General features: G+C 37.2%; 1 protein-coding gene across 1 annotated transcript in view; it reads right to left on the bottom strand.

The window, feature by feature from the left end:
• The window catches only part of COL25A1 (collagen type XXV alpha 1 chain), a 568,912-nt gene that overhangs the window by 104,644 nt on the left and 448,856 nt on the right, over nt 1-15,412 (bottom strand). The window contains exons 13-15 of the mRNA XM_072623878.1: nt 12,495-12,548; nt 8,983-9,009; nt 5,452-5,496 (exon numbers count right to left, since the gene is read on the bottom strand). Coding sequence (XP_072479979.1) covers nt 5,452-5,496; nt 8,983-9,009; nt 12,495-12,548 — 126 coding nt within the window. The remainder of the gene's footprint in view (nt 1-5,451; nt 5,497-8,982; nt 9,010-12,494; nt 12,549-15,412) is intronic.

Genomic DNA, 15,412 nt, shown 5'->3' with positions numbered 1-15,412 from the left:
TTAAAATTTAGTTGTCTTCTCTTTTCATATTTATAATTCTAGCTATCATTTGTAGTATTTACTACAATTTGCATGGGTAGCCAGGTGTCATAAAGGATAGAAGGTGGGACTTGAAGTTATAAAGCTGCAATCCTGCCTCAGACACTTACTAACTGTGTGATTTAACTTCTGTTTGCCTCAGTTTCCTCACCTATAAAATGGGGATAATAATAGCACCTCCTTCCCAGGGTTGTTGTGAGGACTAAATGGGATAAAATTTGTAAAATATTTTGCAAACTTTAAAGTACTATAAATATTAGGTATTATTATAATTCCATGAATTACACTTGGGGGCCATTTACATATGTGTTCATATAGGAATACATGTATCTAGATTTCTTTATAGCTCAGACCACCAACAAGGGGAAAAACACATAAGTGAGTCCCTTTGACCCAGTAATACCACTTCTAGGGCTGTATCCCAAAGAGATCATAAAAATGGGAAAAGGAAGCATATGTACAAAAATATTTATAGCAAGAACTGGAAATTGAGGGAATGCCCATCAATTGGGGAATGACTGAGCAAGTTGCGGTATGTGAATGTAATGGTATACTATTGTGCTGTAAGAAATGGCAAACAGGCAGACTTCAGAAAAACCTGGAAAGACTTATATGAACTGATGTTGAAGTGAGCAGTCAGGAGAATATTACACACAGTAACAGCCACAGTGTGTGAGAACTGGTTTTGATAGACTTATCCTTTCACAGCAATGCAAGAAGCTAAAATATTTCCAAAGGACTCAAAATACAAAATGCCATCTGCATCCAGAGAAAGAACTATGGAGTCAGAATGCAGAATGAAGCAGACTATTTTCTCCGTTGTTATGCTTTGTTTTTCTCATGGTTTCTCCCATTTGTTTTCATTCTTCTGTGCAACATGACTAATGTGAAAATATGTTTAATAGGAATATATGTGTAGAACCCATATAAGATTGCGTGCCCTCTTGGGAAGGGAAGGAGGGGGAGAAAATTTGGAACTTATGGAAGTGATTGTTGAAAACTGAAAACAAATAAATTAATAAATTTGGGGAAAAATTTAAAATATCATAAACGACTGTTGCTTGTTTTAGAAAATCTTGTCATCCAACAAATTAATCCTTTCTGAACCTCACTGTAATTACCCATAGAATGGGGATAATGGCACATGCTCTAGGCATCAGGCATCCCCTGCTTTATACTTCTATATTTGAACCTTATCTAATAGAAAGACCACAGTGGCCAGGAGTTAAGAAACAACTTCATACTTCATGAAATAACTTTGGGAACTCAAAAGTATTGTGACAAATGTCAGGTATTGCCATCCATCAAACTTTAAGAAGCACACTACGCTTCCACAGGAAGTCATATTTGCTTAATATATTCTCTAACCTACACTGATTTATGTTAGCACATTCTCATAATTCACAGCATCATAGATTTCAGGGACTCATGGAGTCCTCATTTCACAGATAAAAAAACTAGTCCAGAGAGTCTAAATGATTTGCTCAGTCACACCAGTAATAAATGAGAAAGGCAGAAAGTGAACTTACATCTCCTATCTCCAAAGTCAATGTTCTTTCCATTCCTACTCTTTATCCTTTCTTATTATGATGTAGTAAAACCCTATATAAAATGCAGTACCTTACCATAGATCTACTTTTACTGTGGGTTAAATCATGTCTTTCTGCATACATATAGAAAGAAAATACGCATTTATTAAGAACCTAGAGTCTACTAGGTGCTGTGCTACATCCTTTACAAATATGATCTGGTCCTCACAACCACCCTGGAAGATGTTATTATCCCCATTTTACAGTTGAGGAAACAGAGGCAGAAGCATTTAAGGGACTTACTCAGGATGACACTGCTAGAAAGTGTCTGAGGCTGGATTTGAATCAGGTCTTCCCCACTCTAGGACCAGTGTTCTATCCCCTGTGCCATCTAGCTTTTTCACAAATATAGTAAGAAGCTGAGTATGCTGCCAACCTTTCTCACAACCATGATAATGATGTGCATTAAGATTTTACTCAGTCATAGAGCTAGTCAGTGATCGAGTCAGATTTTGATTCATGGCTTTTCTCTGTTGTATACTTCCTGCTCCTGCTTGAGCAGAACTTAGATTCAGAGGGGGTAAAGGAAGCCCTGAGTGTTGGCTGGGAGGAACCTTTTGGACTAAGTTTCAATGAGAGAGTCAGTCAGAGACAGGGTTCCAAGGTAAGGCAGACAGGACACAGCAAGTAAATGGAAACCCTTTGATCCAGAGGACCAAGGAAACTTTCAGAAATGATGAATATCAGAGTGATAAGGCCAAAGGAGAAAGGGAGGATAATGATTTCAAAACCATTCAAAGTGCTGGACAAATTATCTGCTTTCAAATAGCAGGAAAACAAAAGAGGGAATCTGATTTGGCATTTTTAAATAGTAGATTAGCAGATACAACACCATAAGCATTTCTTAACCTTTCAATAACAATATTGTACTGGGATTTTCACCTATTTTGTGCCAGGGACGCTTTTGGCTACTGTCTGATGTAGTCAGACTGGGTCCCCTCTGAGAATTATATTTTTATGTACATGAAGCAAAGTACTTAGGATTACAAAGGAAACTAATTACGTTGAAATGTAACTATAAAAAAATTTTAATTCATGACCATCTTTCCACAACCCTCCCCCCAATTTCTTCCTCACCCCCCCCCCAAAAAAAAACCTGTCTGACTCAGTTTAAAAACTTTTTCACTGGAGTAAAACGAATCTCTGCTAAGTCACTCTTTAACCTAAAGTATACCTCTCATTGCTGGCTATAGAGAACAATTGTCCAGTGCTTTTTTAGTTTCTCAGGATTTCCGGATGATCAGCCTGGGAAACCTTAGATTGTTTTACCATCCAGAGAACCAGACTTGGATCAAAAGGGGAGGGGAAAAAAATCTCTGTTAAAATGACCAGTCAATGATGTAACTTACTACATTGATGAAAAACAAGATTTTTTTTTTTCTGGTTTTACTCCCCAAGCTTTGGCAAATGATGAATGACTTGCCATGAGAAGACTAGAAATAAATTTTCTGACAGAAGTTGTATTTTGTAAAATATGTTTAAAATGATATTCAAATTATACCATTCATGGGGATGTTACTCTACACTTCAGGTTGCAATTATACAATGCAGATTTCTATTTACAACTCACAACTTAGACTTATTCAGAGTTTATTAAAGTCATTTCCTTTTAAACTTATGCATTCCCTGAGTTAATTTCAGCTGTCTAATAAAAACTTTTTTAATAAAAATACTATTCAAATCAGTCCTTTCCAATTTCATGTGAAATAATGAAACATTTCTTTTGATTAAAAAATTAGGAAACTGTTACAAATAGGGCATGCTGGGGAAAAAATACTGAAGAAAGCCGAATATATTCTTAAAATAAAGAGTTGTTTTAAGTTTGAAAATTTAAAATGATTGACTTAAAAATTCATCATAGGCACGTGTTCTAAGAATTACACTTTTAAACCTATGCAAATTGCTTCTGGTCCTTTTAGCTAAGTTTAATTTAATTTTTAAAAGTATTAAACGCTGTGCTGGATATTTTGCATAAATCCACTTTAAAACTTTGTAACTTCAATAAATCTATATGTATATTAGATACATACACACATATCCACATGAGAAATCCATCTAAAATTGTTTTCTTCATTTGAAATTTGGAGATTTTAATTAAAAGCCCATTTCTGTGACTTGTAAGCTCTGTGACCTAGGACAAGTCACTCAACTTTCTCATGCTTTGGTCTCCCCATCTACAATACTGGAACAATAAGACTACCTACCTCATGAGTTCGACCCTAACTTATTTCTTTCCTCCAAACATAAACTAAAATGAAATTCATGTTCATGTAGCTGGTTTCTAGGGTCCTCAGGATAATGTTATTAACCTTGTTCATAAGAGACATTTTAATGTCAATCTTGATTAAGTACCATGGCATATGTATCTTCCTGGTAATAAAAATGGTTCTACATGCAGCATATTTCTATATTATAACTGCCCTGAGATTCCCAAATGTAGCTAAGAACTCACCAAAGCACACATGCCATTTATCTATTAATAGCTATAAGAATCACAACATAAATCTTTTATTTTGTAGAAGTGATATAGTGGTCCATCCACTAGTCATCTGACCAATAGCTACTAAATTCCAACTTTGCCATCCTGCCATCTTTTAGACAGATGTTAAGGTCTCTGCTTTTTTTCTATGTTATTCAGTTACCATTAGGTAGCTTGCCTTAACCAATAATTTTTGTTTTTCAGTCATTTCAGTTGTGTGCAACTCTCCATGACCCCATTTGGGCTTTTCTTGGCAAAGATACTGGAGTGGTTTGCCATTTCCTTCTCTAACTCATTTTACAGATGAGGAAACTGAGGCAACCAGGGTTAATTGACTTACTCAGGGTCACGCCGTTAGTGCCTGAGACCACATCTGAACACAGGTTTTCCTGACTGGAGGCCTGGTGCTCTAATTACTGCTCTACGTAGCTGCCCTTTAACCAGAAATCCAGTTGCCTGGGGGCAGTCTCTAGTCATCCTGATCTATATCTGGCCACTGGACCCAGATATCTCTAGAGCAGAAGGTGAGGCTGGTGACCTTGCACAGCCCTCCCTCACTTAAATCTAATTCACTGGTAATTCATGACATTAGCTTCCTCATATGATGGTCTCCTTCGAGAACAAACCACAACCGACTGCTTTAATATAAGCTAATTGCCTAAAGTTGAATAGTTACATATTTTATCTCAATCTCTTAACATTTCCAATCCCTCTGGAAGATTCTGTCTTTTAACTCCTCGTATGTAGCAAGCTCAAATTGTTCTTATCATCAGAAATCTCAGGAAAGTGAGAATCCAATTAAAAGACAATTAAGGACAACTGAGAGTGTGTTTGTTTTTTCACTTTCCCAAATGTTGGGGATTTCAGATTCATACTGATGCAAATTCCCAACCCAACGAGAGAGGATTTAGTTAAGTGATGTTCTCTCTACAGATGAAAGTGCCCAGTCTCTTCACTTTGCTTTGAAATTTTACCTTTTTAAATTGACTAGACAAAATAAATCATGCTAAAATAGAAATTTCTAAATATTCCTGTTGAAATTGAATTATCTCACTTGCAGATGTATGGGGACATTTCTTCTATAAAAATCCAACCACTTAGCCATCCATTCTCTATAAGAAAAATCTACCCTTTCCTGTGTTTGTATACAACATACTACACTATATGCTAAACATTGCCATGTATCATTCTAAGGAGTTGGGATAAATCTAATTAATAGTCTTCTCTTTTCATTTAAAAAACCTCATGAACTCTTCCTATATATCACATCATATTGATTAGATTTTAGTTTTTCACTTATACACATATACTTTCATATTTCAAAGACAAAAAAGAAAAATGTACCTTTTCACCTATGTCACCTTTGGGTCCACTCTCTCCAGCATCTCCCTAAGGGGAAAAAGAGAGAGGATGAGATAAGATCTTTAATGCCTCACACAGTAATACAAAATTAAGTAAAGTAAAATTAAATGTTTTTCCTCTTCCCCTGTATATAGTATACCCTATTAAGTTCTTTTATAAATTCTTTGCAAAGCCATGAATGTAAAGAATTATAATTAATTTGGCTGAATGAAACCATAAGGACAAAGAAAATGACCACAAAATGTCAATACTGTATCTTCAAAGAACTTTTCATCAATTTAATTTTAATGAGGGAGGAAAAATATGCTTGAAAGTTACATGACCTGATACATATATTGAGGTCCAGCTCTCTGACTAAAGTCATTAGACAACTGCCAATCAATTTAACAATTCCTTAATTCCTACTATGAGTTTTAATCTCCCACACACAATGGATTACCTCCCAAACACTTCTATCAACACGTACCTGACTCAGGTCAAGTCTGAAGAAAACTGATTACTAGCAGGACAGAGATGCTCATATGCAATTCAAAGATCTGAGGCATATTCATCTATTCCAGTCATAATCTAGGTAGTAAATATTTTCCCCCTGAAGGATTCTTCTTTCCAAGGCTCTCTTTACCATCAGTTTCTTTCCCTACCATAATCTTTCTCTTTTTTAGCATCCCTGTTATGTGGCTGTTGGGAGTGGTTGGCTTGCATAGATATGAGTGCAGAGATATCTTTAAGGTAGTGATTCTCAGATTCCTCTCCAGATTTGACCAAATGACTTTGGGTTTAGGAATTATTAGAATGTATAGAAATTGCACAAATTTCAAGATCTCGAAACCCACATCAATGGGAAGCGATGGTACATGTGATGAAAAAGGACATATCAAGGAGGTTTGAAGGATCTCTGTTTCTTACTCTGTGGTTTTTGGTGTAACATAATGGTCCAGAAAAGGTAAAGCTAGTTATTATTCTGGATTTTTATCATTAATATATTTCTTCTTTTAATAGAGACAGAAGGAAATTGATGCGAATCTTAATACCTTCCCTCTCAGATTATCTTTAGTTTATTCTGTATGTATCTTGTATGCTCATAATTGTTTGCATACTTAATCCCCCATTCGACTGTGAGTTCCTTAATGGCACACTTTTTTTTTTCTTTTCTTTGTATGCCCACTGCTTAGATACTGGAATGGTTTGCCATATCTTTTTCCAGCTCATTTTAGCAGAGAAATGATGACATGACTTGCACTTGACTTTGTTTTGAGTGAAGGAAAGCTGTCTAGGTCACCAGCCTCACTTCTCCTCCAGAGCCATCTGAATCCAGTGACCAGATATTCTTCAGAATGATTGGAGATGGCCCAGGATGCAATGGGAGACCGTGATCCCTTTCAAGCAGCTTTCCTAATGTAGCTAAATTTCAGTCCTTATCTTGGTATTTGAAGTCAGCCCTCCCACACTCAAAAGTCAAGTGCCTTTCTCTGACCTCTATACACATTTTATCTCAGCTCCTAGCTCCATCAAAACCATTTTCCACCCACTCACTTGTCTTTGTCTGATGTGTTTTACTGTTTTTTCCTTGCTAGCATGCTCGCCTCCCTTTTTGTCAAATGCCTACCCATCCTTTAAGATCTAGTTGAAGCTTTAGCTCCAGCAATCTAATTGACTAAATACCTAAAGGCAAATGCCTCTTGCAGTCTATTTTCAGCCTTAGGCAATCAATCCCCTGAACTCCATTAGCATTTATTATTTGTACCATCAGCATATGTATGAGACTTGGTTTTGCTATTTAAAAAAAGTCTATACAATGAATCCCCCAATAGATTTATAAGTCCTTTGATGTTAAAGGTCAAAGTATGTCTTACATTTCTTTGTATGTTTCTTGAACACTTGGTGTAGATATGATAGATGCTCGATAACTGTGATTGATGGTGATTTCTTTTTTATTTTGTTGTCATTGAGTCATTTCAGTCATGTCTGACTCTTTGTGACCGCATTTAGGGTTTTATTGGCAAAAATGCTGGAGTGGTTAGCCATTTCCTTCTCTACTCATTTTACAGATAAGGAAAACGAGGCAAGCAGGATTAAGTGACTTGTCCAGGGTCACAGAGATAGTAAGTGTCCGAGTCTAGATTTGAACCCAGAAAGATGAGTGTTTCTGACTTCAAGCTCAGGCTTCTTTCCACTATGCCCCCTACCTGCACCCTTCTTTTTTATTAATTTAGTACTAAATGTAAGTAATACATTATCTTTAATGAAATGTTGACTATGATAGGCAGCCTGGTAATAGTACCCCAATCTCTCAAGACTTCCAGGACACCACAGTCTTTTGCCAGATCAGCTCATTAGGTCTAAACAGAACTTGGAGAGTTCTATAGACATGACCTTCAAGATTCTGAGTGCAGACTTTAAAAAGAGATTGCTGGAAGTATTTTCCTATAGAGAAAATAGAGGCCAGGGGTTCTTAAACTTTTGGGTGAGTGTCATGACCCTCTCCCCAATCCTCTTCACACATGTGCATACTGGTGATCTAGTTAGCTCTATGGACCTTTCTCAGAATTATGTTTGTAAGTCTCCAATTTGAACAGGATTAGGAAACCAAATTATATTAAAATAAAGTCATCAAAATATTGAAAGAAGAAATTCATGGATAAGAACACCCACTCTGGTCAGTTTCTAGATATACCACTCCTTCCCTTTCCTTCATATACTCAGCACTAGTCATGAATACTTAGTCTGATACCTAGCCTTATCTTCCATTTGAAAAATTTCAAGTTTCATTTTGGAAACTCCTATTTGTGTTGGATGATGTATTTCAGAATCAAATTTCTATCATTAGTGAGGCAAATTTTTGCAAGCCTAGTGAGGTTAAAAATTTTTTTTAAAAGGTTAGCATGGAATACTGAACATTTTTAGTTAGAAAAACCCTTTCTTAGTGGTCCTAGGTCCACCGTCTCCTATTGCATCTTGAGCCTTCTCCAGTCATTCTGATGAATATCTGCTCACTAGATCCAGACGGCTCAGGAGGGGAAAGGGAGGCTGGTGATGTTGCACAGCCCTCCCACACTCAAAGCCAAGTGCATTTCTCTGATGTCATGGTCTTCTTTGAAAACAAAGGACAAACACAGACAGGTGGCAGAGTGGATAAAGTGCTGGACCCAGAGTTAGGAAGACCTGAATTTAAATCTGGCCCCAGCTATGTGACCTAGCTATGTGACCCTGGGCAAGTCACCTAACCCAGTTTGCCTCAGTTTCCTCATCTGTAAAATGAACTGGAGAAGAAATACTCCAGGATCTTTGCCAAAAAAACCCCAGTGAGATCATGAAGAGTTGGCTATGACTGAACAGTAACACTCAACTGAAAAAATAGCAAAAATAATAGCATTTACCCCCCAGTGTTGCTGTGAGGATCATATGAGAAAATATTTGTAAAGTGGTTAGCACAGTGTCTGTCACATAATAAGTGCTATATAAATAAAATAAACTTCATTTTAGAGGGAAAGAAAGAGATAAATGCAATCTCACCTTCTCTCCTCGCTCTCCAGGATCACCCTGAGAAAAAGAAAAGATGTAGGTGCATTATTCACATGTGCAACTAGATACTGTTAATGAGTGAGTTTAGCTGGGTGTGCCTGATAAGATGGAGAAATATATGGGGATGCCACAAGCATGAATGAAGAATCATCCTCTAAATTCTAAAACATCAGGATAGACTCCAGCATTTGAGTAGGGACGTTCAAAATAAAAAAGAAGACACTTAACTTCACATTAAGGGTGATGAGCTTTAAAGAATTTTCTGCTCTCTTAAATGAGGTATTGATCAGAGAAAGTGGCTATATGGTTTTGGAGAAAAAGGAAGGAGCCCTGGGTTTTTGATTCCAGCTCAGTCATTGACATACTGTGTGACCATAGGTCACATTTCCCCTTTTTGGGTCTCAGTTTCTTAATTTGTAAAGTGAAATGATTGATTGATTTTAAAGTCTTCTTTGTCTTAAAAGTTGGTCATTCGATGACTTAAGTAGGATATTGACTACATAGATGCTGCCTAAAGGAAAGAAAATGGTTCTTGGCAGACTATTCCAAACTAGGCATTATCTTTATTCTTTCCATCTGGATTGTGGTGGAGATCTAAAGAAAGATCCAACAAATTCAATATATTGTCATGTGGATATTGATGGCATTACAACTGAGGTTCCATGGCAGCATCTGTAAAGTCTGGTAATTTTCATTTTGCTTAAAGTGGTTGTTTTAAAAAAAAAAAAAAGGTTGCTTAGTACAATCTTCAAATTTCCCCTAAAATAAGGTTGGCACACGCAGAAAATGCCACATTTCATACTGTTACATAAATGAAGTCAACAGGACTAATAATGCCTCACCATTATCAAAATACCAAAGAAAGAAATTGTTGAAACAATGAGTTAGCACATTTGTGTGATAAATGGTGTGGTGTGGTGTGGTGGTGAGCCTGTTGGACTTGGAATCAGGAGGACCTCTGATTGGCCCTGTCAATCTCAGAACCAAAAGTCCCCTGGGATATCTGTCCTTGTTCTACCATTGAACTTCCAACCCTAAGACAGATTCAACAGTGTGGATTTTAATGCCCCATGAAGGGTTCGAGCCAAATGGAATGGTCCCAGTGATATAATATCCAGTGTAGCCTGGTTCCCTTCATCTCCCAATGCAAACAGTAGATTTTGAATCCCTCGTTTGCTAGGATATTACAGTACCCTCTGGAGGATACTGGAATGTGAAAGAACCTAGAGATTTTATGAGTCTTCTCTGCTCAGAAAGTGCAAAATCAGGGAAATTCCTGGGGTAAAGAAAGTTTCCATTTAACTTTACAGGAAAGGACAGAAAAGATAAAAAGTCCTAGAATGAATTATATGCATCATGAAATATAGCTGCTTTTGTGAAAAGTTTGAGCAGAAGTCTCTAGTGCTCTCAGATCTTCTTGCTGACAGGACGGCTCTTAGGACAACTCCCATGTTCTTTTTCAAACTCATAACCTAGTTTCAGTGGCAATTCTTTCATTGTTGAGAGCTAACAGTGACCCTCTGGCTTCATATATTTCTGGCCACTCTCATCACCCAACACCTATTGAGACGGTTGCTAGGCAACACTAGAATAGCACCATGAACATCCATTCTTCATGAATTCCAATCATTTGGCATTTTAGTGTGGAGAGAGAACCAGACAGAGAGATGACTGAGGTCTCAAAGATCTATTCACTTGGCTCTCTTTCTGGGCAAAGGAAACATTTATAAACTTGAAATCTGCCCTTGGCACCTGTCAATAATGAGGTGATCTGTGAAATCAGCTGATAGATATGTGTGGCTAAAGATACACAAAAACACAAATGGTGAGAATAGTTAGAATCATGCTATTTAAGGGGAAGCTCACTAAGCAAAGCTTTTGGAATTTGTCTGAATTATGTTGTCACCTATAATGTGCTTAGTAGATTCTTTCCTTTCATAACAAAGGGAAAACTTGAAATTTCCCAGAAGTCAATTACAATTACAGCTCCAAACCCTCTCAGGACCTTTCTTAACTATTTAGCTCATATCTATATTAACTTTTTAAATGGAGCAACATCTCCGTTCTACTATGGAAATGTTGTATTATTGAATAGGTAAATTTCTAAGAGCATAACAGAAACTGTGGAAATCATTCGAAAGAACAGAAAATTCCAGGCAACATATACATGGTCTATGATTTTACAGAAAGTCATCATGGAGGAGCAGAAAACACACTAGATTTTGCAGCAGAAGACTTAGGTGTGAATGTTTGCCCTGATTGCAGAGAGGAAGTTCAACTTCCTTATCTATAAAATGAAGACAATGATACTTAGACTGCTTGGAGGAATATAAATGAGAGCTATTGTTCATTGGCCACCAGGGAAACAAAGTCATCTTGGAATCAGGGATTTCTAATGATAGCCAATAATCTCTGCCAATTTTCTGTGGCTGGAAATAAGCCAGAAACCATATAGATGCCCAATGATTAAGAAAATAACATAAACAAGTTGTGTTACAGCAACACGATAGAAAAATATTTTGCTGTATCCATTGATAAAATAGGTTAGGCATGGTGGTCTATGGTGGTAATCCCAGTTACTGGGGAGACTAATGTTGTGGACCTCTTGAGAATGGGAATCCTCGCTGTTGTGGGCTAAGGTGATTGAATGTCTGCACTAAGTGCAGCAACAACAATATGGCAAACCCCTGGGAGTGAGGGACCACCAGGTTATGTATGGAATGTCAAACTGCCCCAGGTTGGGATGGAGCAGGTCAAACCTCTAATGATAATCAGAGAGAGACAAGGCCAGTGATAAGTCCCTGAATTTCTAGCCTAGAAGAAAGAGGAAAACCCAGCCACTAAAAAAAGAAAGAAAAGAGAAGAAAAAAATTTATATCCATAAAGAATATGGGGAGGTATGGGAAAAATCTATGAAATACTGAGTAAAGTAAAAAAGTAAGATAAAGAAAAAATGACTATAATAATATAAAGGGAAAGAAAACAGCAATAAAGCAAGCAAAACTAAATGCTATGAAGTTATAATGGCCAAGCTGCACTCTGAAGAAGAGCTGAGAAATGGACCTCCTTGCTTTCTTTGTAAAGTTGGGGACCATGGGTGTGGATGCATTGTTTACTTGTGCTATACTGTTTTCCCCCTCTTGTCACAAGGGATAGCTCCCTGGGCTGGGGAGGTGAGAGGGAAATATTTGAAAATAAGAGTGAATATGAATGCAAAATATGTCAATAAAATTGAAAAAAGGAAGGAAAAAGTCTGGGGTGATGAAGGAGACTAAATTATATCCTCCTTGTTTTCTAAATCAGGAAGAATATGAGTCAGAATGTCACAAGCAGTACTTCTTTTCACTTAGTATAAAGAGAAATCTATTGTGGCATGGTGTTAATGGCAAAGAAGGTCACACAAATTTAGTTTATCAGGCACATCAAAAATGGTAATCACATGATTTTTATGCAGATCTTTATAGCACACTACAAATTTACATGATTTTTTTTTTTTAACTAACCTTAGGCCCAGGTGTTCCATTCTGTCCTGCTGTTCCAGGCAAGCCAGGTTCACCCTCAAATGAAAACAGAAGATATTACTGAATAAAATGACAACACCTGCATTAAATACGTCCTTGAATTCTACCCAGCCCTAGAAAGAAGACTCCCATTTAATTGGGGCTTCCTACATTACAAAAATGGCATAGAAATAAAATGTGTCAAGTAGATGTTATGTTGCATGGTAGGTCATAAGCTGGACTATAAAGTTAAGAAGCCCCCTGTTAGAGATTCTGCCTCTGATAATTACTGCTTGTGGAATTTGACTTCATTGAGTCTAAATTTCCTCATATAAAGTGGGGATAATTTGTACCTACTTTACAGGATTGTCAAGAGGCTCAGATGATATAATAAGAAATTCTACGAAGATCTTAAAGTAATATGTATATTTGGGGAGTGTATACATATATTAATCCTTTTCACTTCATGTAAGCTTTTATGAATTCACAGCTAGCATTTTTAGAGTACCGTAAGGACTGCAAAGCACTTTAAAAATATGATGTCATTTAATTCTCAGATTTAATATTATTCCCATTTGATAGCTGAGGAAGCTGAGGCAGAAAGAGTTTAAGTGACTTGCCCAGAGTCACACAGCCAGTAAGTGTCTGAAACTAAACGAGCTCAGAATTTCCTGACTCCAAGTCTAATGCTGTATCCACTGGGCCACTTAGCTGATAATTATTAACTTGGATTAGCTTCCTGTTTCTAAAGAATGGTGACCTCATTCAGGGCAGTGAAAATCTGAAGCTATAAGTTTCAAAGAAGCACGTTGAGGTATAAAAAGGGAAATATGCTGGTCCACAATGTTCTTGGGTAACCAAAAAGCCACAAGAATCTTACTTTTTACTTTTAAACACCCCTTAAAGTCCATCTGAATATCTCTAACCTTATAGGCCAACTTCTTTCTTTTTACTGGGGGTAGTGAAAGTGCTTCTGCTATTTAGATAGCATTTCCCTTGATTTTAACAAAACATCTGATAAAAGCATCACATGCTATTATTTTGGAAAACATGGCAGTAAGTGTACAGATAAATTTATAGTTAAGAGGTTTTAAAATAGATTGAATGGTTGGGACCAAAGGGGCATCAATAGACATTAAATATCCTTTTAGGGAGAGATTACCATTGCAGTTCTCCAGGATCTGTGTTTGGCCCTGTCCTGTTTAGCATTTTTATCAATGACTTGGATAAAGTCATAGAGGACAAATTGTCAGGTGACGTGAAGATGGGAGAGATATATCTAGTACCTTGGATCAGAAGTGTCAAACTCAGATCGGCACCAAATGGGGCTTGAACCAGATTAAAATGTAAATGGGAAATGTTTAACTAAATGAAAAAAAATATAAAATACAACATAGATATATTTTCTAAGTCAATATACCAGCTGGAGTAAATCTCTATTTGACAGTCAAGATTGAGTCAAGTCCTCAACAGGTAAGAACATTGGGCCAAATATTATAAAGTGAAATTTAATAGTTATGCACTTGGGATCAAAAAGTCAACTTCACAAATGAAGATAAGAGAGGCTTGATATGAGGATTTAAGTGATATGTAAGCTCGATATGAGTCAATACTATGATAAGGCAGCCAAGACAATAAATATAAGAGGTGTAGAGGGAGGTGGTAGTCCTGCCCTGCCATGGTAAGATCTGTTCCAGCAACTGCATTTTAGGAAGGACATGGGCAAAGCTGGAGAACATCTGGAGGAGATAACCAGGATAATAAAGGTCTTTGAAATGATGCCATATGAGAATCATTTGAAGGAAATGAGGGTCTTCTCTGGACAAAAGAAGACTTGTGGGGGTCAGAAGGCATGGTAGTTATCTTTGAGTACTTGCAAGGCTGTCATGTGCATTTATCTCAGTCTGGTTAGTCCCACAGGGAGAAATGGGTGAAAATTGCAAGCAGGCAGGTTAAGATTTGATGTCAGGAAAACCTTCCTGATAACGTGTTACCCCAAAATGGAGTGGAATGTCAATGGGGGAAGTGGATCCTTATGCAAAAGTTAGATGACCACTGGGAAGTTGTATTGCAGAAAAGATTCCTCACTGGATATAGACTGGATTAAATGACATGAGGTCCCTTCCAATGCTGAGATTATGAAGTTCTGTCCAAACCTTTATAATTATCTTATCACCATCCCTTTCCATTGCCATTATTATAACTACCTGGGGGGGCTGCTAGCTAATAAGTGTGTGAGGTCAGATTTGAACACAGGAAGATGAGTCTTCCTCAGTCCAGTCCTGGCACTCTATCCATTGCACCACCTAGCTGCCCCACTTCTCCTTCTACTTTACTACATTATACAGCTTCTGATCACTCTCCATAGCCCACCATATTAAGTCCACATTGCTTATCCTGAAATTCAAAGCTCCTTCATAAATCAGTTCCAGCAAACTCTTTCAATACTGTACAATGGCCAACTGTGAGTGATGTTGCTCTTTTCAGCAACACAATGATCTCAGACAATTCCAAAGGACTCATGGTGAAGATGCCATTCACCGCCAGAGAAAGAATTGATGGACTTTGAATGCAGATCTCAGCATAATATTTTTCACTTTCTGTATTTGTGTGTGTGTATGTGTTTTCCTTTGGCTCTGTGTCTTCTTTTACATGACTAATATGATGATATGTTTTGGATGATGGAACATGTATAACCTATACCAAATTGTTTACTATCTCAGGGAAGAGGGAGAAGAGGGAGGGAGAGAAAATTTGAAACTCAAAATATTTTTTAAATGAATATTAAAAGTTATCTTTATAGATAACTGGGGGAATTGACATTAGAACTGGATATGTACTATGGAAAGTGGTACAGGAAGAAAAGACAGGCCCTCAAGTCCTTTCTTCTTGCCATATTCCCTTGGTGATCTCACCTGTTC

The sequence above is a fragment of the Notamacropus eugenii genome, chromosome 7 (assembly GCF_028372415.1).
Source record: "Notamacropus eugenii isolate mMacEug1 chromosome 7, mMacEug1.pri_v2, whole genome shotgun sequence".
Lineage (NCBI taxonomy): Eukaryota > Metazoa > Chordata > Mammalia > Diprotodontia > Macropodidae > Notamacropus > Notamacropus eugenii.
This window is presented reverse-complemented; position numbering and strand designations above follow the sequence as displayed.